Below are 27,093 nucleotides of genomic sequence, written 5' to 3'. Positions count from 1 at the left end.
AAGTAATCATTATAAAATCTTGCTTTTATTTTCATTTAATTACTGTCACTTAATTGTTTAATTTTAATGTAGTAATTATTTGCTTCAGCCCACCAATCAACTTAAGTTTTCTCTTTCTAATGTTTTCTAACTTTTTAATCAAGTCATTCTTAAAAAATGAAAAAAGATGTTTTGAAAACAAAAATTATTTAATAATTCAGGATAAAATAATCATAAAAACATGAAATTTTGTATTTATAAAGAAAAAGAGTATGAAAAACAGTAAAGATTAAGGTCAACAAATGGGTATAAAAAAAATTTAGATATCAAAATATAATTGTACATTAAAAATAAGTTAACCAGTAAAAACAATATAAAAATAACACTCCCATCATCCATTAACCGTAAAAATCAAACAACCAAAATATATAAACTTATGATATTTAAGCCTAAATTAAACCTTCAAATAAGTGAAAGTCATTTTTCAAACAATTTTGTACAACGAGTTCTTAATCAGACACATATGAGAAGGAACGATTAACCTATGCAAATATGAAGCACCATACTCCATCAAGCTATCCAATTTAAATAAATCCTTCCAAAATATTTGAAATAAAAATGATGTAAATGTTATTCAGAGATAACAATTACGGGAAACATGAGAAAAAATATGATTCAAGCTGATAAGAATTACCCTTTCAAGAACCTAAAATACTTCTGATAACGGCCGCAGTGATGAGATCCAGACACGTCTTGGAAACTTCAGTTTTACCAAAACATGAGTAGATTTTGTGGCATTTGATATTTTTGAACAATGTGGTCCACATGACACTTATAAGCATCTGGTAAAACAATAACTCAAGAAAATATTACAAAATTTAGGGTTCTTACCAGAAGACAAGTGCCCATGCAAACCAGAGCTTCCCCACTTGAGTTAGACTAAGTTCTTTCAGCTTCCCCACTTAATCAGAGTATGAGCACAAGGGTTATCCCTTCGTATCTGAGTTCATATCCCTTCACAGCTCACCTTAGTAACGTATGCAACTACTGCATTGCAGTGTTCCTCAACTCAAATATATATTTACAACATGAAAGGGTAAGGAGTTAATAATGTGCCCTCTTGTCATTTTCCAATTGCAAACCTTCAATGCCCTTGACAGCACTTTCATAGTTCTTGACATGAGAAGAAGCATTTCTCCCAGATGTTATTTTGCGCATTCCAGGGTTAACCTCAGTAGTACGAGTACGAGAATCCAAATCACTACCAGCAAATGCATCCCGGCTACTAGAAACACCCGCTCGCCTTGATCCACTTGACTGACCCAAGACATTGGGCTTTGATAACTGCATGATTTAACAGAACTCGTCACACTTGTAATCAGTGAGTTAAGATCTGTTTTCTAGAAAGAACCCAAAGGAAACTAAGCACTCTAAACAACTTACCATGGCTTCCTTATTAAGAGCAGCATCCATGGTGACAGGATTTTTCTGTCTTGAAATATTTACAGTGTTTGAGATGGTGCCTGACATTCTTCTCCTTGTGGAATCCCCTGAAATCAGACCAGGAGGTCGTCCGTCTTCCTCTCCTGTGAAAAAGGGGTAACAACAGAACGTTCAAGAGCTAAACTATTAGGAACAAAACAAAAAAGCTATTAGTGAACCTACATTAGCAAGTTGCTGGAAAAAAAAAAGGACAGCATTAGAGTGGCAACAACAAATGCAAGGCAACAAAATGTAATTAATCTTTTCAGAATGAATTAATTAAATTACATTTAAATTTAACAATTGAGAAAAATTCGGATCAAGAATAAAGAAACATACAGATAACAATGATTTACCTGTTTGTCTATCAGCATTAGTCACAGCTGGTGGCATTGCAGAACTAGTTCCAGCAGCAGGACCCTAAAACGCAAGCATCTTGCATTCTCAGAATTCTATATCCGTTGCTGAAGTGAAAGATCAATAATAAAGAAACACTTACAACAGCACGTGCAGGGGGTGCGGCTAGCTGTGATTGCTGATACTTCAAAATTGTCCAATCAAACACATAATCAAACTGGAATCCTGTCCATACGCCAATGTAATGAGCATGTATACATGGTCTTTCATAGATTGAAATCAAAATCATGTGTATGCACAATAAACTCAAGGGCAGAGACAAAAGGATGCACTCTAAATGACATTATGTTCACACCTTCACGAATAAACAGGTCACGAAATATTCTCTTGAGATAAGCATAATCTGGCCTATCATCAAACCTTAATGAGCGGCAGTAATGGAAGTATGATGCAAACTCTGTTGGATAACCTCGACACAATGCCTGCAGTAATCAGTTATCAGTATAATTCAAGAATAATACAAAATATGGATTCAAGGAGGCCAATAATAACAGTACCAACCTCAATAGAGGTAGAAACCTTTTTTTCACTGATTCTCTCGTATTTCTGTTTCTTGGTTCCCGCTTTAAGTCCTTGCCAAGGGAGACTACATATAAAATGAATATCAAGTCAAAGGCATTCAACTCTGTACTTGAAGAAAGCAATGCAAGGTACACGCCAATAATCACCTTCCCCTCAGGAAGTACATCAAGACATAACCAAGAGACTCCAAATCATCTCTTCGACTCTGCTCTGTGTATTGATCATAAAAGTAGTACCAAGCAACATGTATGTTAGACAACACTGCTTCGGCACATATTAATTAAATGCCAGGCAAGAATCATACAAACATACATACCAATGCCAAGGTGGGTATTCATACTTGCATATCTAGCAGTCCCAGTTAAATTCTTATTTTCTCTGCAGTTAATGATCAAATCCAATAATTGTTACAAGTACATAGTAAATTACATTAAAAGAACATTAACAAGAATGGGCAGGATACATAAATATAAAACCAAGCTGACATGAACATAACATTATTACGTGTCTAACAAGAACCTCAACCTTATCCAAGAAATCAAAAAGAAAGCATTATACACATAATTAAATTTAATACACTTATCATCACCAACCAGTCAGGTAAATTACATGACTTCTGAATAGAAAATTAAACAATGGCATTGGAGTAAAATAAAAAGTTGTCTACAAATTATAAATCATGCAGGAAGAAGAGCACTAATCATATATAATCCAGTTTTGGAAGCTACGCAGATTCTGCATCCAAAGGAATCCAGAGGAAAAATCATAGTTTCAGAAAAGTACAATAAATGAATCCGTTAGAAATTTTGAAAAATTAAGTGACTATCACTATTAAATAAACGCATTTGGATCATCTTCAGCTTAAAATTAACACATTGAGAGGCGAGTCCTTTCAGGTGTTTGAATATGAATCTTCTCAGAAAACTTTCACTAAATAGTATTTTTATAATAAAGGTTTCACTCAAGAAATCATCATATGAGACTATAAGATCCCAACGAGGTGGCATCTTATAGCTCACCAATCATATCCTTCGAAGAGGAAATGCATAAAAACAAGAAAGCAAATACAAATAAACATGGGAGGCAAACCAAACCAATGTGTAAACCTAGGAAAACCTATATTCCGGTTTCAAAAGAACACCTGACTTATACAAGAGGAGAAGTACTCAAACCATACAAAATCCTGCCAGTTCTGTTTGGAGTTGAAAAGCTTTATAGGGGTTAAACCCCAAGGTTTGGGAGATTTACAAAGGCCATGACAACCTTGGGATACAAGCATGCCAACAGGATCACAACTTTTTCTTCGAATACTTGCATTCAAGGCAAGCGATTGTCTTGTACTGTATGTGGATGATATTATTGTTATTGGTAATGTTTGGAAGGAACAAAATTTGAGTTAACATCTAGCAAAGGAGTTGAAGATAAAAACTATTGGGAGACTAAACTATTTTCTAGGTATCGAAGCAGCCCAATGTAGCAGAAATTTGGAAACGAGAGTCACAAGGACACATGAAAAAAAAATGCGGGACACCCAACACAAAACACACTCATGCACATTAAATATTAACATGACATTAGAATAAAATATAAAAACATCTTTTAAGACCCACATCTTGTTATACAAAATAAAATATAAGAATTTAAAGACCCTTTTCTTAGACTGGCAAGGATATCTATTAATTCTTCCATTGGACAAATGGAAAGCTATTTACCAAATATATTAATGTTGAAATTAAAAGTTAGGTTGTTCTATTCCCTCTTTTTCTTTTTCCTCTTCCACTGCTCCTTTCCCAATGGAGCTCTCCTTGGTCTTCTTCCACATAATTTCTCGCCCAAAACTATTTGGCATCTTACCTTCCTTGGGAATGTCTGTTTACACTAGGTAAGAACTAAGAACTGTCTTTGTACTGGAATAAAAAATCATCTCCATGATTGAGTTAAACTTCATCTCTGTTGCATCAGAGAGGGGCCATGTCCATGTCAGACATCTCTGGTAGGCTGGTTCCAAAACCACTTCCATGCCACGTCTGATCCAGTTCTAACTTCTGGAAGCGTCATGTCCAAACCACGTTTGTGCTTCATAAAGTGCACCCTTATTAGCTTCAGGAGACAGGTTTAGCAGCTGGTAACCCGATAGGTATGGATTTGAACCTTAAATTGGGTAGTATAGATGGCAGTGTACCAGTTCATGAGATATATCTAACCCTGGTTAGAAAATCATTTTACTAGTCCCACACAAAGCCAATTTCTGCATTCGCCGTCAATTTGGTCAGCCAATTGTCCAAGATAAGTCCACAAACAAAAATTTCTGCAATAATCAGGAAGAGGAACTTTTTATAAAGAAATGGGAATACAATACATGAAGCCTACTGATGGAAGACGCCTGAGGAAAAGATGAAGGATCAATAATTGATAGGAGATCCACTATTGGATATTACACATTTCTTAGAGGAAACTTAGTAAATTGAAGAGTTAAAAGAAAAGAACGTTCTAGCTCAATCAAGTACTGAAGCTGAATTCTGAACCATGACAAAAGGTATATGTGAGTAGCTTTGGCTGAACAGTACCTTACAAGACTTGAAGATTAAATGGAATGGTCATATTAAGCGCTACTGATATATCGAGTCAACAATCAGCATATCCCATAATCTAGCTAGTTCAACGTTATCAAACAAAACACGTTGACGTGGATAGGCATTTTTCAGGGAAAAGCTGGATAGTCGTTTAATTGAACTATATATGCACTTCCACAATTCTCACTAAAGAACTGTGCAATAAAAATTTTGAAAGAATAATACACAAACTAGGAATGGATAACATTTATTCTCCAGCTTGAAGGGGGAAATGTTGGAAATAGGAGTGTTTAATGCTTATTACCCTTCCATATAGTTTAGCTTAGTTCAAACACAGCTTAGGTAGTTATCATGGTTTAATTGTTGTCTTGAAAACAGTACTTGTATTTATTATCTTTGCAACCACTCTTATTATGAAAAAAAAAACCATGAGCTAAGTAGATAAAACATTCAGGCACATTCAGAAAATTTGCCTCCTCAATATACAGGTTGTAGCTGATAATTGCATCATATTTGTGAATCTCGTGTGAACTAGAATTCTATGAATTGCATCTGCCATCACTTTATATATTAGAGTGTCTTGATAGTCACAAAAATTTTGCGATGGGGTGTTCTTGTACTAGTTTTTTATGTCAAAACATGACCAAAGACAGAAATCTTTCAGAAAGTTGATTTTAAAACTAATCAGTTTTTATCTCAAATAAACTTACCTTATTCCCTGTCCTCTCTTCTATTATTTTGCTTTAAACACCACATAAATCACCAAAAATATTATTCGATTTCAGATACTAATCAATTTAAAACCAAAGTCAAAACAAGGAATTATTTAAATTAAAAACAATTCAAATTCAAAATAAGGAATTATTTAAATTAAACATAAATCAAATTCATATAGAATTAAGAAACTTATTTAAACTTAAAAAGATACGAGCTTCTTTCAAGTTTCCATCAAAATCTTAGTCATTGCCACTGTTAGCCTCCAATTCCATGTTTTTCAGCTGCTAGAAGATACAAATCCATAAGGGTATGGTATATAAACAGATTGCCATTTCAAAGCAGCATCATACCATCTAAAAGACATTCGATGTGAGAACATCTAAAAGTATATTGGTCAACAAGAAAATTATTAGGTTTTCAACTTTTTCTGCCAAATGATTGATAACGCAGATTTATAATTCTGAGGATGAAAAATAATATGACATGAGAAGTTAGGACAACAAAAACCCCAAACATGAAAAATTACAAAGCCATAATTAAGTCATTAATTCCACTAGGCAAGAAGGTGTAACAACTGGAATAACCTAGTTAAGTAAATGAATCTGTGTACCTGTATGGAATGTGTTGATGGGTTGAACTATCCCTATATTTTTTGGCCAAACCAAAATCAATACAGTAAACCTACATGTAGATCAAAATGGATTACATACCTAATTTATGAACATACAATATATCAAAAGCTCAAATGTAAACAAGATCACCCACCTGGTTTGCCCGCCTTCCCAATCCCATAAGGAAATTATCTGGTTTGATATCCCGATGTAGAAAAGATTTACAATGAACAAACTCAACACGGTTGATCTAAACAAAAACAAAAATACAAAGAGTTACTAATAATTTACTAGTTAGCCAAATAGTTAGCCCTGATCAGTCGCATAAAAAGGACTCATGACCAAAATAAGTCACTAATTAATAGTCATTTGAATGAAATAGTTTATCAGAATTTTATCTCCTTCATTCAGATTAAGGGGAAAGACCCACCATTTGATCAGCAAGCATGAGAACTGTCTTTAGTGAGAGCTTTCTACTGCAAAAGTTAAATAGATCTTCAAGACTAGGTCCAAGCAGATCCATCACTAGAACATTGTAATCTCCCTCAACTCCAAACCATCTAATATCAGGAATTCCAGCTGCCCATGTCAAATTTGTGTTAGAATTATTTATAAATTATAAATATATCACATACTTATCAGGGCTTGTGGCAAAAATATGCAAATAAGAAAGAGACAAATAGTTATTTTGAGAAGAAACATTACTTCCTCCCTGGAGAACTCTGTACAACTTGGATTCATATAGCAACTGAGGATGTTTTGTCTTGACATTTTCCTAATTAAAAAGAGCAGACAGGCAAAGAACAGGAACATGTGAGGGGGTAAGAGAAAAAAGATAATAAGCTAAGCAATTCAAAAACTAGAATTACCAAAGAAAAACAGAGTCCAAAATGACCAACACAATTCATGTAGAGAACATATCAGGAATGAAGTTATATAACAGTAAGTTCAACAGCTTGCAAGAGTTCCAAATTTGCAGCTCAAATACCATTTGTACCTTTTCAATTCTTAAGTATTCTCCTTCACAGACTAAGAATTGTAATTTGCGCCTAAACATTGAACTGATTAACACAGTAAACACTAAGTACAAAAATAACAATGGAAGTAAAACAGTCAAAGCTTTCTAAATATATATAAAAAGCTGAATTTATACAGGATTATGGTTATATATCTACAACATTCAGACGTGACCATTTATAAATATCTTTACACTTTATCTCTGCTAAGAGAAAATTATTTTTTAATGACCATTACATACAGAATTTCCAAGCATTTAATAGCAGTACATAAGCAACATTTCAAGCCGACCAATCCACTCTCTACCCCAAATATTTCAAGCAGTTCAATTCATATGCATTTTGCTATAAGAAGCACTTACATCACATGCATAAGCATAATCATTTTAAAGGCTAATAAAGAGAAATTTTCTCTACGATAATAATAATCTATAATCTTATCCACTCAATAATTAAAAAAATAATCCAATTATTTAAAAGGATATATACACTTGTTTTTTACAGTAAACATGTTAAGAACAGTGCACCAGTCATAAGTATCTTCATTCCTATGAAATGTTATAACAACCAGTATAAACCAGCCATTTTAAAATTCTACTTTTGAACAAGGAGCAGACATATTACTCTAATCATTTTGAGTCTACTGCATAACAGAAAAATTCTCGTTCACAAACCATGAAGATTGGTGACTTAACAATAGAAAAGGTCTCCCACGAGAACCCTTTAAGCCTCCACCGTGTCCCCTCCCATAAAAATCAAAGGACAGTAATCTCAATGAATGAAGACAGTCACAGACACCCAGCATAGAAGCGCATACACACCGCTCAATGACATTGTGAACGCGAGTACAAAATCCAACCTGAACCCAATTTTCACAATCCCTTGCAGAAACTGATTTCAGACGAAACCCCCTTTCGAAACCAGTTTCACACAACTCATGGCTATAAAACTGACAAATTGTCCTCTCCTTCATATTTTAAATACAAAATCACTCAAATTCAAAAGTCCTATATAATCCAAAACCCAATTGGTTAAAAGCACTTACAAGCTTAACTGCAACCTCTTCATTATTTTGAATGTTAGTACCTGCAAAATAAAATTAAATTAAAAACCATGATCGTCCAGCATCATCACCATCATCAACAACAACACATAAAATTATAAACAATAAATAAAAAAATTAATAATTAGAAAGTAAATTAAAGCAACCTAAATAGATCTCTCCAAACGATCCGCTTCCGATCTTACGACCAAGCCGAAACTTATTCCCAACGCGAGGTTCCATTCCAAAAACAATTCTGTACAAAAAGGGAGAGAGAGAATTTTTTTCCGCTGAAACCCTAAGCTAATCCGAACGCCGAATTCCGAAAGAGGAAAACATTTAACGCGAAAAGTTGCAAAAACGAAAGAGATGCGTTCATCGATCGGATAAAGAAATGGAAGAAATAGCAAAGTAGAATGCAGGTGTAAGAAAAAAAGAAATAAAAAAAAAATGGTGAAAGATTGAGGTAGAGAAGAAAATGGTGTTAGGGTAAAAGAAAATGATGGTTAGAGAGAAAGGGAAATTTGAAAATTGAGGAATAGTGTTTCTCTCTCATGCATTATGCATTATGGTTTTGCAGGAACATTCTTGTAACCGTCGGTTATTTTGGTGTGTTGAAGGAGCAAAGCAAATATATAGGAGCGGAGACACACGGCGAACCCTTCGCCGAGTTGTCACTCCTCACTGGGCCCCATCTCACGTGACTTTCATCAACCATATCCTACATTATTTATTCTTCTTCTTTTCTCTTAATTGAATTCAAGATCAAACATAATTGAACTACGAATATATACTTTTTTTTTATATGTGATAAATTATATTTATGTGTTAACGTTATTACCATTTATGTTCATTTTAGTGTGTGAGATGAAATGTTGAAGGTTTTGTTTGTGCAGTTTTAATTGATACTGTGAACCTTGCTTTTGATTTATTTTAATTTAAATTTTATTAAATAAAATTTTAACTTCTCAAGCGTGGAAATTGGTATACTGAATAAAAGACTTAAATTTGGCATTTTTCCCCTGTAGAAAATGCATAATGTGTAATATTTTTTTTATATTTTTATTCTTTTAATATATTTATTTGCTTTTTTATTTTTATCTATAATATTATTTTGATGATTTTTTATATAATTATTTTTATTTTCTAATTATTATCCTTAGAGATGACAAAACATATCGGTATTTTTTTTATCCTGTATCGCATTTTACTCATCCAAAACATGTTGAATCAGATTAGTTGATCATAAAAAATAGGTTATAAATTAAACTTGTATTGTCACAGGACAAGTTGGTGAGTTGACTTACCATATTTAAAAAAAATGTATTTTTAAGATTTTTGTATATATATACTTATTATAAATAAATATCTAAAGCATATTTAATCATATAAATATTTTATAGGCTTTTAATTGATTAATTAATATTTTTACTTGGATAAATTAAAATAATTATTCCTAAATTACTTTATTATACTAATAATTATAATTTAATTTATAAGTATTAAATTATAATAGTATTACATTTTTACAAAAAATACAATATTAAAAATTAATCATTTTAATTTTAATTTTTAAATTAAAATAATAGAAACAGAATTGGTCAACGGATCAGGAATAGGTTACCCGTCAATTTGACGAACTAATTGAGGCAAGCCAAAGCAAACCAATAGGTTGAAAATTCCAACCTTACTCATCCCATTTTAGTAAGCTAGCCTACGAGCTATAGTTGTACCTAAATTAACTTGACTCAGGCTCGAATCAAACTAGTTTAACTCTCATTCAAGCATACCTAACTCAACCTTATGAGCCTGACCTAAAGTTATCTTACATCAGTCTCGTCCTATTAAGCATCTCCTAACTCAAAGATAATCTAATTTAACAACAAACTTTTAAATATAAAATGAAAAAAAAATTAAGAACTTTGACACAAAAAATCAATCAAAATCAACGACAAAAAATCATCAATATTGATATTTTTTTATTTTAACAATTATCAATATTGATTTTTTTTTAAAAGTTAACAATTATTTAATATTTGCATATTTTTGAAATTGATGGTAAATGAAATATATTATCCAGGAAATTAAAATTCATTAAATTTAAACTTTATTATCCAAACAAATATTTGAAAAAGAAATAATTTGAAATGAGATAAATTCAAATTCAAATTATTTGAATGTTTTAAAAATTATAAAATTTCCTATATAAATACAAGGTAAAGGCATTCATTAGCAATTTAATTACAATTTTCAGAAAGCATTTTCTGTTTTGATTAGTTACTATAAGTCTTATATAGTTTTTAATTCCTACACATGTCTCTTCTTCAACTATATCTTAATAATGTTTCTTTTAAATAATGTTTTGAAAGAATTTTTATATGCAACAATCCCTAATTTTGGATTTATTGGTCCTTCTTCGACATGGAAACCGAACAAGGCTATCTATATGCAAGTCCCTCGTTAATGCCTTGTCAACCTACAAAGAACCCTTATTCGGTACGGTTTTAAACCCAATAGGTCTTCTCTTTTTGTTTGTCAATTTCAAACAAACACAATTTATTTGCTAATTTATGTTGATGATATAATAATAACAAGTAACTCTTCCACTTTTGTTTAAAGGATTATCCATCAACTTAATTTTGTTTTATTTTTTAAGTAGTTGGATCACCTTAATTATTTCTTAGGAATAAAAGAGAAAACAATTTAGGATGATTTTTTTTTTAATCCAAAGGAAATATCTCCATGGTCTTTTACATCGACCTATTGTGTTTGAAACTAGTTTTTTTTTTTCTATGGTATCCAATTGAACTTTATAAAAAAAAGAGTTACAATTTTATTCTTAACATAAATTTCTAAGATAATGATACTTTGACAACATTTTTTTTACAACATTTTAACATCATCTATGTGTCATTGTGTTATTAGTCCAAAATTACTCCACAATCAATAATAATAATCATAAACACCAACATGTACCGCACGTAGATGGTGTTAAAATGTTGTCAAAAAAATGTTGTCAAAGTATCATTGTCCAAATTCCTATAGATCTATTATAAATGTTTTTTAATAGACGACTATAACTCTTATAGAAATAAGTCATGCTTTAAACAAAATATTTTGGTTCATAACTCAACATAGTAAATCTCATTGCTTTCTTGTTATCAGATTCTTGATTTCTTTAGAGTGGGATTATTAGAATTATAGTTTTATGTGAAATATGTACTAAGGTATCAAAAATCTAAAGATTGTTGCTAAAAAAGTTATAAGGAAGAAAATTAGACATACGATTTGGTTTTATTATGCTTCCACGATAGTGATGTCATAACATAAGAAGTTTACTGATGTTAATTAAGGATGATAAATAAATACATATGTTTCTTTGATGATCTCGATTTTGACGTGAAATTTTTATATTGACTAGTTATATGGGTATGAATATAAAAAACACACGATTTTTCCATTAGGTATGGGGACATGGATGGGTACATACATATCTGCCCCATTTTCATCCCCATAACTACCTTAATTACATATTGTCTTCATTATCGTCCTTGTTTAAATTAAATATACACAGTTTATTATTTAATTTAAAATATTTCATATATATATATATATATATATATATATATATATATATATATATATTATTCTTGTCCTTGGACAATGCAATGCAAATTATAATCGAATATGTCCTAAATGTATGCACTTGAAGACATTCATTTTGCATTAGCTTTGTTGGTCTACTGGGAATAATACCTATGGCGCATCAATTACTCTATAGTTGTTATTAGAATATGATCAAACACTATTATTCTACTAAGATAAATGAATCATCGGATCCAACACTAGGCTCATCAAGGTAAGGAATCACAAACACTATACATAATATTATAAACAACATAATCATTTAGTATTTTTTTATGTCCTCATTAATTACACATTTATTACTTTGTTGACGTCAAAAATGGACTTGAATGTCAATGTCTTCTACATGCACAACCTATATCTATGTTACTAATAATGTGTACTAAGAAGGATGAGGAGTACTTTGGAGATAAAAAAATTGAGATATTCATGAAGTTATTGAAGTCTTTATAGGGTACATTATCGAATATGTAAAAACAACAACCTTTATGTAGTTATGTTCAAATAATGTATTATAAAATATTATACTGAATCAAATAATTTTTTTTTATCTCTATTTGAAAATTAATACTCCTTTTGAATATTTGTATTTATTGTTTATTTTTTCAGAATATCCGACTCCCAATTTTAAGTATCTAACTGCATAAACTGTTTATTTAATAGATAATAAAAAAAATTATCTTCTTTATTTTCTTTTATCTTTACTTTTTTTTATTGCACTTGAAAAATTTTATTTTGCTATAAAACAACTTTTATTATTTCTTAACCGTTTTCAAATAAGCTTATGGTAGACATCATATCTCTCAACAATATGACTAGTTTGATGTCTGTAAAGTATTTTTAGATCTCCAATATACTTTTCATCTTATCAAACCATTAGTTGTACATTTGTTATTTTTACAATTTTGTTCAATGATGTTTGAAATTTTTTCTATGGCCCACATTTGATTTTTTTTATATTTATATTTTTATTTATTTTTATAGTATAGAACACTGTTTTTGATAAATTTTATATAATTTTTTAACTTTTTCACAGATTGTCATAAGTGTAATTTTACCATCTAATTGTATAACATTTTATTCATTACCCATCAAATTAAAATTCAAAAGATGGAAAACATATGTTAAATTTAGAGCAAGTAAAAAGACATTTAAAATGTTTTTAAATTATAATATTTGTTTTCCTTTTATAATTTTTAAAAAATATTTTTTAATTTTATCAAGTTTGTTTCATTAATATTTTTAAAAATTAATAAATATTCTGGTTTTCATAAAAAATTATTTGATATTTTAATTTAAAATCTATATATTATAATACAATTTCTTCCTAAATTGACATTGAAGAAATGATGACACATCATATTGATATTAAATATTAGATATTGTCATGTTTCTTTTTGCTGATGTTTTTCACTATTTTTTATAAAAAAATAATTATTTGATATTGAAAGAATAAAAAAACACATAGAAAAATGAATACGGAAATATGGTTTGACGTGGATGAGTTACAAATTTTATGGTGGTGACGAGGATGAGACACAAATTTTATATGTATCAAATATGGGTATGAAAGTAAATGAATTTTTTCTTTGAAATGATTATGTGATAATGAACCCTTCCTCATTCTGGTAACTTAATTGTAGATTTTCATTTTCTAGAAATGCAATATGTTCTTTTGTTAAAATGGGGATATTAAATCAATGAAAAAAAACATTGGTTAAAGTATAACTAATGATAAATGATTTTCTTATATTTATGTTGAAATTAAAAATAATTAACTCCATTAATTAAAGTAATATAAATTCTTATAACAATTTTTTCAAAAACAAAAATACCCCATAATCGTTTTCTAAATACAACAAACAAAAATTCATATTTTTATTACTTTCTTTCTTGTAAAATTTTTACATGTTTAACACTTTATTACTTTATAATTGATATATTGAGTTGCTTTTTTTTTTATTTCTTGCTTTCTCGGTTAATTTAAGTTTTTTTTACCTTTAATTATATTTTAATTTTTAGCAACATTAAAATAAAAGTCAAATGATTAAAAAGAAAAAATAATGGTACAACAATATTAAAATTATTTTATTACTTAATTATTTATTTTTGTATCAAATAAATTATCAATTGCAACGGTATAATACTTATGAACATTTTTGTTTTCTAAATAAAATAAAATTACATTAATAATTATTAAGGTGAAAATTCATTTTTGTTCTTTAAATAAAATAAAACTGCATTAATAATTATTAAGTTCAAAATTCATTTAATGACATAATTAACTGTACACTTTTATAAAATTCAATGTTGATTAGTTATTACTCTTGAAACACTGGTTAACAGGACCTTTAAATTAAAACACTTGATTAAATCTAAATAAAAACTCATTTTTGCTTAAATTAATGGGTTAAATATGATTATAGTCTCTAAAGTATTGGTGGTTTCTGTTTTTTGTCCCTCTTTCAAAATAAGGTACAATTTGATCCTCATCCTTTTCAAAACTTTGGTTTTAGTCCTCGAAACTTTGGTTTTAGTCCTCGAAAACTAACACCGTTAAAAATGTACTAATTTTCAAGGACTAAAACCAAAGTTTCGAAAAGAATGAGGACCAAATTGTACCTTATTTTGAAAGAGTGACGAAAACCAGAAACGACCAATAGTTTAGGGACTAAAAACATATTTAACTCTAAATTAATTATTTGCAAACGATACACCAATAAAAAAATGTTTAATTCTTCATATTAATAAGTAACTAAACAGGCATATATCTTTCACGCATTGTCTAACCATATATAATAATAATAATAATAATAATAATTACATATTTTACTATGAAATTATTACTTATTTCTTTACCTACTCTCTTTTTATTATTTATGGAGTATATCTTATTTTTATTAATATTAAATAACGCAAACAGTTATTCACGAAACTATATCAACTATATCCAGATAACATGTATGCTAAGAATAACTCTTATATACAACAAAACATCACATAATATTACAGTTTTTATCTATCTTAATTATTGTTTTCCTTTATTTTTGTGCTCTATTTCTTTCTTTCCTGCATGCTGTAACGTAATATTTTCTTAGTGATTACAAAACAGTAAAATGGCATAACATGTGAATTAACAGGAAAGTTGTACTATTACATATTAATCACATTAGTAAAATCATCTAACTGATAACAGTATAATTGTAAAGCTAAGCAAGGTTTAACACGAAATTCCTTAATCCAGAAAAGTAGTAAAATAGCAACAAATCATCTAATATTTGTTAGTTTTAATTAGCAACCAATGATCTAAGATCAATGTGGAGAAACTTGCTGGTTTTAACAGAAATCTTAATCAGTTGTATCCAAAACATTCAACTTTAAAAGGCTATGCACAAACATATAACAAGAAGTTTTGGTTTGGTGATCATGGATTGAAATAAGCATTGCCACATTTGCACTTCCATCCTTCAGGCTCGTAATTGGCATACTGAGCACCCAGAAGATCATTGTTGGTAGGAATTTGAATAGGATCACAGGGAATACAGCCTCCACACTTGTGCTCACACCTTGGTGGTGTTGACCCTAACCTGCTCAGTCCCCTCAATGCTTCTTTGTACCCTTTTCCCTTTGATTTCAACATAGTTTTTCTTTCATTCCCCTACAACAACATAACCAGGTGAAACACAACACAAACATGTAAAAAAGGCTTATTTTTATATGAAAATATTTGTTAGAAACCTCTAATGAAAGAGATGAAAAATGAAAAATACATGTATGACAGATGATAGATTTAATGGAAAGAGAAAGATAAAAAGAAATGAGTATGACACCTTAAAATCATTGTTCTGTACTTATGCATGCCCTTGATAACGAGTTTAATTCCAAGACATGTAATGGTACCTGTGTAGAGTCAAAGGCATGTTTTGATACGCCTTGAATTCTTGTTTGTTCATCAGCTACTGTGGAAGACTGCTTGAAGGGTGCTGTTGGCAATCACCAAAAGGTGGAAAAGACAATACTTCATTAGAGAGATAATGAAAGTGGTAAATGGGATTTCTGCTGTTTGGACTTGGAGTGAAGTGAAGTAATTAAGAGTTTATGTTGATTATGTGATGTGAAAGGGGAAAAAAAAGTGATTCTGTGGTAACATTTATGTTGATGAAACTACTGACCTTGTTGAGTTGAAGCATCAAACAGAAACAAAGGCTTGCTTTTTACACCGACCAAGTGTGTGAGTAGAATTGAAGCCATTAGAATGTACCACATTCTTCTTGTCTTCACAGTTGTGGACATCCTAAAAGGATTTATGCCAAAGGGTGTTGTGAGAGTAGATAGGTCCATAATGCAGAAGCTCTACTAGCAGAGTTTTTGGTTGGCTAATGACTCTCACTTGAAGATACCAAATAGCACTGTTCTTGACTGAGATTGGAGCAACGTGCCACAAAAAGAACAAAAGAGTAAACACTCAGAGATATGCTAGAGACCCCACCAAAGATCTGTGGAAAAATCCTTTATCAAAGAGAAAGGAATTTCTCACTTCTCAAAAAAGTGGCATACAGGTTGGCATTTCTAACATTTGACTTCTCATATGGAGAGACATAAAAATGTTTTCATCACAATAAAAATTTCTACATCCTATTTGCTTTTATCCTTTTCACATCATTTATCACTTTTTATTTCTTCTTATCTTTGGTGAGTCTATGTACTCAGCAGAGCGTCAAAAATATGTTCATGTATGCAAAACTATGATGATCTACCATGTCTTAAAAACCTATACAGAGAATCTTACCTGGTTTTACATAAAAAAATGTTAAAAAATTATCCATTAAATACTAACTGCTGCAGGTGCACCTGATTCGGATTCGTTGTTAATTGATTACTGAGCTGCAATGTCCCTATAGAGTGTGAAACTTCAAAGATGTGCAGAAAGTCTTAGACAGCCTAGACTGCAGAGCCACTTCTTTCATAGTTTTTCATTTTTAACAGTCTGAAATGACTTCCCCATACCAGACTCAAATTACTCGGTTGAAAAGATTATTAATATATTATTATTGCTGATGTTGATTAAGAATTTGAAGTGTACTTTTCACCATTGGAGGAATACAAAGGAAATATGTAGCGGACAAGAATCATACCAGTCATAATTGCAAGTGCCTCAAACTGGAACAAATTGTACCATGTAGGCTAGTGTGGCTGGACCAAGATTGATTAAATGGAAAATTATGCAGAATGGTATGCAACATTTCGTTGTTAAGTCAATTTCATGCAGGTGGGTGGGAACAGGAAACATGAAGTGAATCAAGTCTCATTGAATTGAATCACTAATGAATGATGGTCAAAGGTGGGTTGGAGAAGAGCAAGGTTGATATATTCATGATATTGACCAAAATGGATGTGAAAGAAGCAGTCTTTATTACTTATCTCAATATATACCCTGTGCCACTCACTCAAATTGTTTTCACAGACACCATTTTAAGTTTGAATTAACATTAATGAGGGGTTGAAATTTCATGTGATGTAGTATGTTGACAGCAACAAAGAAAAGGGTTTATTTTGATTGTACTTGTCATATTTAGAAACATTGTCTTGTGCTATATGATTTTTTTTTCCCTTTAGATTTATAAGGAACAAAATGATATTCATGATATAACTTTACAAGACAATTTTACTGGAAGAAAATGATATATAATATGCAAACAAAAATGTACTTTGTCTGCAATTTCCATAAGCAGAAGCCGGCTTGGAAGAAAAAAAGCAACAGCAACAGAAGAGGGTATGACTGTTGAGAGTGATAGAAAGATTGGTGCAGTGCAGTGCAGTTTGTGCATTACCCAAGTTATCTTTGTATGCCCTGGAATGAGATTTTGGGTTGTGGCCCCTCTGCTGCAGCTATATTTGTGCAGTGTAGTCTACACACTGCACTCTGATGCCAAAGATTACCATATCAGTGCAGTATGATAAGAAAAGCTGAAAGAGAAATGGCCCCTACAGAATTAGTTAAGACTATTTCATGGTGAACCAAATGATTTATTTATAGATTAAAAACTTATGAAAAGAACAACACCAAAATTAATGACACTTAATTCTGTGGCCATTTTCTTTTCTGGAGTATGGTGAGTGATTGAGTGATTTGATGATTCGGTCTTGAATTGTCTTCACCAATTGATATCCTATCAAACATCAACTCAGAAGCCTTTGCTTGTTTCCGTGAGAAATGAGAAAGGAAACAGGCGAGAGAGGGAAGATGTCCATAATTGAATCCGACAACAATTATTTATTTTATTTAGTTTTGTTTATCCAATATTATTTGATTATTCAATTCAATCGGATCTTATGCTTAAATTTACTTCAAATTCGGTTAGATGTGATTTTTTATTTTAGTCCTAAGTTTGTGTTTGTTTTGAGACATGTACTATATACATGCAAACGAGAGAACAAAGTAATTGTTTGTTTTTATGCCTATGTATGTTCGATCTTGACAACTACTTTTTTACCCTTTCTTTATTTTACTGTGTAAAAGGTTAAATTGTGTTGAAATATGGTGGTGAAAAAATTAATTTTTTTATTATACATGAAGAATATTTTTTTAAAAATTATAAATAACAATTTCAATTTAATTTTAATATAATTTTTACTATTTATATCACATTTATTTTCAAAGTAAAATAATAATTATTTAATTTTATTCATTAAAATATTTTTTAATCTATCATATTCATCACATTATACAAGAATTTTTATCTCAAAATCATTCAAATCACATGTTTTTTTTAATCCAAACAATATCATAATTTCTTCAAATTCATTCCTTCACTCCCAATCCAAACACAATAAAAACTATTTTCACTATTTTTTATTTGATTATATATATATTTCAATGTCATTTTTAAATGAATTCATAAAAAAATTATATAAGTATGATATGAATCCAATTGATATAAGGATTAATATCACTTTTATGTAATACTTAACTTTTTTTTTATTTCATTTCAATGCAAAATTTAGATTAATACTTATATTTGTAAGTGTTAAGGACGTTTTTAGTCCTTTAAAAGTGAAAATTGGAATTAGTATCACTTTAAAATTTTGAATCAATTTAGTCTTTCATCTTTAAAAATATGTAAATTTAGTTTTTTAACCAAATTTGGTTAAGTTTATTTGATCTTTCACACGTGTTTTTCAGTTAATATTAAAGTGTAAATGTGTTAAATTATGTAAATAACTCGAATGTGATCATGAAACGAATTTGAAACATAAAATAAACTTAACAAAATTTATTTAAAAGAACTAAATCCACACATTTCTAAAATAGGAAAACTAAATTGGATCAAAGTTTTGAAGAAAGACTATTTCTAATTTTTACTTGAAAATTTATGAACCAAAAATATATTTAACCATATTTTTAACTATCTCTCTTAAAAATGAGTTGTAATTTTCAACTACTCAATTTTTCTTTTTTAAAAACGAGTTTATTAAAAAAATATTATATAAATTTCACTTAAGTTCAACTCACTTATAACATTAGATAATCTCATTTATATCTAATAAGACCATAACTCCTACCAAAATAGTTCACACACATACTAAAATTTATATTTAAAAAGAAACAAGCACATCAATATTTCTTAATAGAAATTTATAACATATAACATAAAATGTCTAATTATATCATACTTTCACATTCAAATAATTTAAAATTCAAGGAAGAAATAAAAAGGACAAACGATAAAGATAAATACTTTTTAAAGGATTAAGTGAGTACTAAGAGTAATAAAAGTTATGTTTTCGCTAATCTTAATCCCTGAATATAGATATTGGTTTGCTTTTTAATTACTTTTTATAATATAATATGCTAATTCAATCACTTCATACCAATTAATCTTTATCTAAAATATATTTTTTGTTGATCATATGGAACTAATATTCAGAAAAACATTATAAACAGATATATAAAAATTTAGAAATTAAAAAATATCAATTCTGATTATCTCAACTGTGCACCCATTAAATATGTCTAATCATATAAAATAAAATTGATTAATATTAAGAAGAATGTTCAGTTCTTAAAAAGCATTCAAATTAATGAATCTAATTAATTCAGTCGAAATAAACACGATGATCAAGGAGGGTTTTTTTATGGAAGTTAAAATTATAGAAGAAAGTCATTGTTTTTTATCATCATTAAAATAGATTAAAGAGAAATTATAAGAATTGGACTTTGAATTTGGGTCTTCTTTAATTTGTAGCATGACCACGTTGACTTTTAATGTTTTCAAGTTGGGTATTTGAGCATGATCATATTGGATATTATGGTTTTGACTAAGAAGCTCACATTTAAAACTTATTTTGTGCTCTTTTGGTCAACCTGAGTGTTTGCAGACTTAGAACAGAAAATGGATTCCACTAATAAACTATAATGAAAATCAAATAAATACGATAAAATACAAAGAACGCGTTAGAATAGAAGGAAACGTGAGAAAAGGTTCTTCAAACTATGCATTAATTTTTTTCCTATTTTTGTTTATCTTATATGAATATGATAAGTAACTAATTTTAAACTTAATTCAATACTACAAAATCAATTTATAAAATAAAATTTATACATATATATTATAAATTGACACTTCAAACACTATATAATATAAGTTAATATTATTTTTTATTCAAAACTTAACCTTAAAACAATTGAGTAATAGATTTTTACTTTTATATAATATTATACTTTTTTTTCAATGCCAAACTTAGACTCCGCATTGAAGAATGGTAGTAATTTGACACAAGAAAACAACAAATTACATTTATTTTACACAGTTAAATAATAATATTTTGATTATAATTATATTATTTTTTAATTTAAAATCATAATATATCTTATGATATTATTAAAAGTAGTTGAATTTTTTTTAATTGTCAAACTAACTTTTTCCGCATTACAACTGTAACAGAAAGTCATTTAGAATTCAAATTAGTCTAAGTTGAATTACATATCACATCTTTTAATTCATAAAAGAATTCAATATATTTAATAGAATTAAAATTTGTAAACAATATTCAGACAGATTTATTGCAATATTTATATAAGGGAAAAGGTAACAGTTGAAGAGAAAGAATGTTATTTCATTAATAGCTGAATTTGTATAGCAGACAAAAATTGATATGGTGTTGAATTAGAAACTTATTCTCTACTTACAATGAAGAATGAACTGAATGGCCCTTTTAAAACGAAGGAAAACCAGAGAGGAATCACAGTGTTAGTAATACAGAGTGACTCAGTGAGCCTAATAATCAAGAAATAAAGAAATTGTAAAACCAAAAGAGAAGCTAGCTATCTAGCTAGAGAGATAAAATTCAGCCTCTGTGATGTCATCTCAGTTTTTTGTCACTACGCGAACTATTATGTACGTGGTACTTGGTCTCAGACATCCATAATTTCATCATTAATGCCTTTGCTTCTGTCTGATATGTTTTCAAATTTCACATCCACTTTAGATGTGAAAAAGGGTAAATTTTTTCAGAACATGCACCTTGCTGCTGCCTTAACTCGTGGCAGAGATTGGGCGCCTTGGGCTGGGTAGGCCCATGTAAGCAATCCTTGGAGACATTCTAACTTTTGGGCTGGGCCTTGGGGATGGGATTGGGCCGTAGCTAAATGGGCGTGCAGAAGCAGGCCTGGGGGAGAGTTTGACTTGCTCCAAGGCCATGGATTGAAGATGTTCAGGGTAGTCACGCACACAGCCGATCCTGGGTCCTGCACCTGTAGACCACTTGCATGTTAGCCTCTTAGACACGTCAAAAACTGGGACCTCTTCCTTCTTTTCTGTCTCTTTATGAATTGTTGTTGCATTTATGGTGATGCCATTCGTGGAAGGTAGAGGGGGACCCTTAATTTGTTGTGACTCTTTAATGTCACTAAATGAAGTGGACCCAACCATTGAAGGAGCATCATCGTCTATAGCACATTTCTGCATAATCAACAACCATATCAGTTCGGCTTATTTATTTCACTCTCTTTCTCAACAATTAACTTCACTTGTTGAACAAATTTTTTTACCTTAACATTCGAAAGGTCCACGTTGTGCTCCTTAAGAAAGCTTATAAATTCCATGAAGTTCTCTTCTGTGGGGTGATAATGACCACTGTATGGCCAAATAGCCTGCATTGTTTGTCAAAACTTTCTGTATCAGTCACTTTCTTTTTGCTACAATAATTTTAGTGCTTGCAAATGGATTCAATTTCTCTAAAGTGGTGTAACGTGTAAAGTGAAAAAGTGTTGAACTAAAGTGCTATCTTATGTATACTTTATATGATGTGAATGTAAATATTATGTGTTGTTTACCTCAAGCACACCCTGCTTAGCCACTAATCTGCCTGCAGCTGTTGTAGCAGCACCAGAAAGAAAGCTGGAGTGTTGAAATGAACCTTTCTGCTTGCGCCCCACATACAAGGACCTTGTGGTACTCAGAACAAATATCCATTTCGACTTTCCATCAGTGTCCACAAACCTTCCGTCTCTGTACACTAGCTTTCCGTCTTTCACAATTACTTCATATTCTTCCCTTTCTTTCTGCAATGGTTACAAAACACAGACAAACGTTTAAGAATAGGAATATGAAAGACTTTTACACCCTTAAGTACTGCTTATTTTTCTTTTTTAAAAAACTGAGGTTGATCAGTGATGACTTACTGGTCCAAGATATGTAATGCACTGGCGTTGCAGGACGGCCCTGGGACATTTCTCAAGATTAATTTCTTTGCCATCTCCAACATCCAACCTGCAAATCATAAAGGACAAAGTTAACCATCAAGATCCTTGCTTCTATAGTTTTTTCCAACTACAACATAAATGTAGTCAGAAGATATAGATTATTAGGTATCTTAGAGTATGAGTTTACCAGTAGAAAAATGGTTGTGTGCTTTGGCTTTCAAACCAGATATCGTAATACATGTGCAGATTGTGTCCGTAACGATGACGTGGGTCAATCTGTTCAGAAAACAAAAAGGAATGCACATTGCCGACATTAGATGAGACCATAAACTAGAATGTAACGTAATTTCATGGCTAAATAGGAGTTAATAATGGACTGATGTGTTACTTACAGCTTCGAGCCAATGTTGCAGGGCCAACTTTTGAGCCTTTTCATCCTTGGATAAACCTTTTCCAACCTGTACATGTCCCAAATAAAATTATAAGAATAAGAAGATAGATCAATGTACTTTAATTTAGAGAAGGTTGAATTTCAACGGAATATACCTTAGCAGCTCTTGTCCTTGCTCTTGCCCACCTTGACATAGCTGTTTCTTGTTTCTCCACATTAAAGAATGAAACAGAACTCCTTTTAAGAGCAGCAAAGTCTAATGCCTTCCACCTACATCGATTAAATATCATAACCAATTAGTAATATACCAAAAATATTAACTGAAAATCCACATAAAGATATGATTTAACTAGTTATGATTGGAGACAGCACCAAAAAAAATGTCTAAGAAATCACTTCTAGATTCTGATTTCATTTTGTGAAGTGTAAAAGTAACTTGCTGGCATGAGAGGATCTTGATCTAAAAGAATTTGTTTGAAACTTACCAGAGCTCTTCCACAACAACAGCACAGTCTGCAAGGTTTCTTCTGGTGCGGTAACTCTTGTAGACTTTCTGAACTTTAGTTGCGGCAGCATCAAGCTCACTAACTGGTCTTGGGGAAGAGAAAACCACTTCTTTAGGCAGAGAAAGAACAGGCACTGGCTTCTGCTGCAAGTGTTCACTTCTCTCAGAATCCATCATCTCCATTCCTTTAATGCATGAAAGGTTTCTTTCAAAGATCATGTGTTCGGGTCTGCAATCCTTCAACTTGCTTGAGCCGTTGGTGGTAGAGGCACTCTTTGACAACACAGATGAGGTGTCTGATTCTCTTTTCTTGAAGCTACCTGATCTCAAAATCACAGCCCCATCTTTTGAACCGAAGGTCAAATTCAAAGACAAACCAAAGAAAGAATGTCTAACGATTTCTTCCCAGGCTGATGAGAGTAATGAAAGTGATAATCCCATAGAGATGTAGATCCCCCAACACTTCAATTTCTTTGAAGAAAACTATCACTCCTCGTATTTCTGCCAATACAACACCCTTGTTTCTGTTAGATGAGTTATAAGTAGACCATACATCCACCCCAGAAAATTCTTACAGAACTACCCATGTTGTTGAGTTAATTTCATTTCATAATTGTTCTTTTCACCATCGAATTTTGAAAAAAAGAAAAGAAAAAAGAAGCGTCCCTCACAACCAAAATCAAAACTTTTTCTGTCTTTCTCTTTCTGTTTTGTTGATGAAGAAAATAAAACAGATGCTGCATAATCCTGATACTTATTTGTTTAACCATCATGAATAAAACAATTTTTGTTTTTTATGAACTAAAGATGTATTTAGGAAACATACAACTTCATCGAAAGCAGCAGAAAAAATTCAACATGAATGATTTACCTTTGCTTATTAGGTATAGGTGTTTGGTGTGTAGGAATTGAAGTCTTGTTTCAGGATCAAAGAAGACAATATATATGCAGAAAGATGGGAATATGTTAGTGTCTTTGTTTGCTTATATATAACCTCTGAAGAACCCAATTTCCACACAGGCAGCAGACTTTCAAATACGTGTCAAGAACGGAAAAAGGAGAGAAAAAATGTGATCTTTGAATTCCCCAACGAATCTGCTAACGCAACTTCGAATGGAAAATAAATGGTGGGTAGTTATACAATAGGGTACCAAAGTTTAGCTGTGTGAAATTAAATTTTTAATTTTCCAAAGTCCAACCCACAAGTTGGTTTGAGTGGTTCAAAGGTTACGGTTTGAAGTCGACCTCATTTTGGATTTTTAAAGGTGCATGGACCCTTGCAGAGGATATGTGCTTCTGTTTTTAATTCCATAAAAGGGCACAACAAAACACAAGAATTTGAAATAAAAATGAAGAAATAGGGTTTAGGCTGCTGGTCAAATAAAGTTAGCTTCTTTGAGGTTCCATTGGAAAACCTTCGTTCTTTTTAACATAATTAACAAACTTTACAACTAGCTACATTCATTCAAAACAAAAGAAACTCCAGCATTGTAAATGGCTTAAAAAAAATCAATCTTTTTGTTCATATTTTACTAAAAAGGGTCCAATACCTTATCCATGATCAAGAACAGAGTCAAACTGTTATTAATATCTTGAGACTAAATTTTCATTTTTGTCTTGAAGGTATTGTAGTTTTACATTGATGATTTAAATGCTTTTAACCTTTTGAAAAATGTAATTTCTTATAAAAGAAATTGATACAACAGGTTCTTTTGAAGTTGAAAGATCAAATCCATTTCATTAGTATACGGATATGATTATATTTAATTGAAAATGTGAGGATCAAAAACATATTTCTTTCCAAATCTTAAATACAATTATAATAATCATAAATAAGATAAACATTTCTCCATTCCTTGGTTTTAACTCTCTCGTTGAACATGGAAACCATTGTTGATATATTGTTGAAGGTTTTGTTGATTCCTCCATAATTGACCATCGAAGGCAAAATTCATTCTATTTTTTTTAATCCACAAAAATTTAATAAATATTAAAAGTTTATAATCACCCATCTTGTTCAATTAATTAAGTTAGATTCTTTAACACTCGTTTTATTTGAACTGTGGGATATGTGATTTACTATTCTCATTTTAAGCTAACTGAACATTTATATTTTTTTAAATAATTTTAAAAATGTAGCTTTCTTTTCTTTTATTTTTTAAAGTATATCATAAATTTTGAAATTTTAAAAAATAGGGATTTCACCTTTTTCTAAAATAAAATAAACCTTATATTTTTTACTAAAACCTAATAGAAAACTTATACAACAAAAATCACTTTCAATAAAACAAAAATTAATCAACAAAAAGTGGTATTAAACTTTTTTTTATCATCACCATTATTTATTTTTATTTTTTTATGAAAGCAATAGTGATTAGTCAAGAAGCGCGTTTCGTAAACTGTGTGATTGTCAAGAAAAAGCTCTGTGGTCTCATTTTTTTGTTACTGTCTTATCTGTTCGTGTCTTTCTCTGTCTAATATACGACTTTTCCAATTCAACATCTCTCTTTTACCATTCTACCCTTTATTACAATGGATAACCTTTCACGTGCGACCCATTTTCTACGTGCTTTTGATTTTTCAAGTAACATGGCGGTCGTAATAATACACACCTTAATTACAAATTATAATGAATACTGACATAAACATATAGTTAATTTATAATTTAATTTAACCATTCATATAAATAAATATCAACATGTAAAAAAATAACTCCCTACATAACCTACTTTTATCTTTATTTCCTTATTATTAAACTATAATTAATAAATTGTTGAAGATTATATATTTAACCTAAAATACAAATAAAAGGACATCATTAATACAATCTAGGCTTTTAAGATTTATAAAGTGAGTGGGTAGAGGTGTGGGGTTCCTTTTGTGTGTTGGATGCTAAATCAACAGCACGTGTTTCGTTTTCATCGTACACTCGGAAAGATTAAGTTTGATTAATAGATCTCACGAGGGGGATGTTGAATGTTCTTGTACGGAAAATAATCTTTCAAACTTGGAGACCAAAGTCGTGCTCTATGTACCACACAATTATGTGATTTAAGCCCTAAATAATTGCCATTTAATTATTTTTGTTTTAACTTGTATATATTTTCTTAATATCATAATGGATCATCAAAGTTATTGCACTTAAATATACTTGGTTTGTTTATTTTTAAGTACTTTAACAAGTTTAAGATGTTAGGAGTATGGCTTTCTTCTGATATTTTCACCTTAATAAATAGATAATATTGTTGATCATTTTCTAGATTGACGAGAGACATAATTATTAAGAGAATAGGTCAAATAAATCAAGAAAAATTGAAGACATTCTATCACTATAATTGTTTTTTAGCTCATACACAAAAATCTTAAAAGAAAAATATGTAGAATAGTGTGTCAGTAAAAATTTACTGTAAACTAGACGTTAAAAATAAAATCCGTGCAAGAAAATAATCAAAAATTTATTTAAATAACCTATAATTGATCAAAATTGA

At 30.3% G+C, this 27,093-nt stretch overlaps 3 protein-coding genes across 3 annotated transcripts; all 3 read right to left on the bottom strand.

Moving 5' to 3' along the window:
• Positions 1-545: 545 nt before the first annotated feature.
• LOC124839310 (casein kinase 1-like protein 1) lies at positions 546-8,974 on the bottom strand. Its single transcript, XM_047315081.2, has 14 exons — positions 8,527-8,974; positions 8,363-8,403; positions 7,007-7,076; positions 6,732-6,880; positions 6,456-6,551; positions 6,301-6,371; positions 2,717-2,778; positions 2,547-2,610; positions 2,380-2,464; positions 2,174-2,300; positions 1,961-2,043; positions 1,818-1,881; positions 1,423-1,565; positions 546-1,323 (listed from the first exon to the last, which is right to left on the bottom strand). Exons 1-14 carry the CDS (start codon positions 8,600-8,602, stop codon positions 1,084-1,086), a joined length of 1,371 nt encoding a protein of 456 aa, XP_047171037.1. The 5' UTR covers positions 8,603-8,974; the 3' UTR covers positions 546-1,083.
• Positions 8,975-15,295: 6,321 nt separating this feature from the next.
• On the bottom strand, positions 15,296-16,673 carry LOC124839311 (uncharacterized). Its single transcript, XM_047315082.2, has 3 exons — positions 16,177-16,673; positions 15,905-15,987; positions 15,296-15,662 (listed from the first exon to the last, which is right to left on the bottom strand). The coding sequence occupies exons 1-3, from the start codon at positions 16,343-16,345 to the stop codon at positions 15,429-15,431; spliced, it is 486 nt and encodes a 161-aa protein (XP_047171038.1). The 5' UTR covers positions 16,346-16,673; the 3' UTR covers positions 15,296-15,428.
• Positions 16,674-21,100: 4,427 nt separating this feature from the next.
• LOC124839303 (IQ domain-containing protein IQM1-like) lies at positions 21,101-24,747 on the bottom strand. Its single transcript, XM_047315075.2, has 9 exons — positions 24,477-24,747; positions 23,586-24,106; positions 23,256-23,370; positions 23,102-23,167; positions 22,897-22,985; positions 22,689-22,776; positions 22,341-22,568; positions 22,056-22,157; positions 21,101-21,966 (listed from the first exon to the last, which is right to left on the bottom strand). Exons 2-9 carry the CDS (start codon positions 24,044-24,046, stop codon positions 21,541-21,543), a joined length of 1,575 nt encoding a protein of 524 aa, XP_047171031.2. The 5' UTR covers positions 24,047-24,106; positions 24,477-24,747; the 3' UTR covers positions 21,101-21,540.
• Between the last annotated feature and the right edge of the window lie 2,346 nt (positions 24,748-27,093).

Source organism: Vigna umbellata, chromosome 2 (genome assembly GCF_029865625.1).
Source record: "Vigna umbellata cultivar VRB3 chromosome 2, Vumbellata_1.0, whole genome shotgun sequence".
Taxonomy (NCBI): domain Eukaryota; kingdom Viridiplantae; phylum Streptophyta; class Magnoliopsida; order Fabales; family Fabaceae; genus Vigna; species Vigna umbellata.
The sequence above is the reverse complement of the archived record's forward strand: the minus strand, read 5'-3'. Positions and strand labels throughout refer to the sequence as shown.

Excerpts from the sequence above, each read along its gene's own strand:
- LOC124839310 (XM_047315081.2), bottom strand. The coding sequence starts at position 8,602 with ATGGAACCTCGCGTTGGGAATAAGTTTCGGCTTGGTCGTAAGATCGGA. Across the intron at positions 8,404-8,526 it reads GTTTGGAGAGATCTATTTAG|GTACTAACATTCAAAATAAT; the intron begins GTTGCTTTAATT and ends TTTATTTTGCAG. Across the intron at positions 2,044-2,173 it reads TGACCTGTTTATTCGTGAAG|GATTCCAGTTTGATTATGTG; the intron begins GTGTGAACATAA and ends GCGTATGGACAG.
- LOC124839311 (XM_047315082.2), bottom strand. The coding sequence starts at position 16,345 with ATGGACCTATCTACTCTCACAACACCCTTTGGCATAAATCCTTTTAGG. Across the intron at positions 15,988-16,176 it reads TGATGCTTCAACTCAACAAG|CACCCTTCAAGCAGTCTTCC; the intron begins GTCAGTAGTTTC and ends GATTGCCAACAG. Across the intron at positions 15,663-15,904 it reads ATGCCTTTGACTCTACACAG|GGGAATGAAAGAAAAACTAT; the intron begins GTACCATTACAT and ends ATGTTGTTGTAG.
- LOC124839303 (XM_047315075.2), bottom strand. The coding sequence starts at position 24,046 with ATGGGATTATCACTTTCATTACTCTCATCAGCCTGGGAAGAAATCGTT. Across the intron at positions 23,168-23,255 it reads CAAGGACAAGAGCTGCTAAG|GTTGGAAAAGGTTTATCCAA; the intron begins GTATATTCCGTT and ends GGACATGTACAG. Across the intron at positions 22,986-23,101 it reads TGCAACATTGGCTCGAAGCT|ATTGACCCACGTCATCGTTA; the intron begins GTAAGTAACACA and ends TTTTCTGAACAG.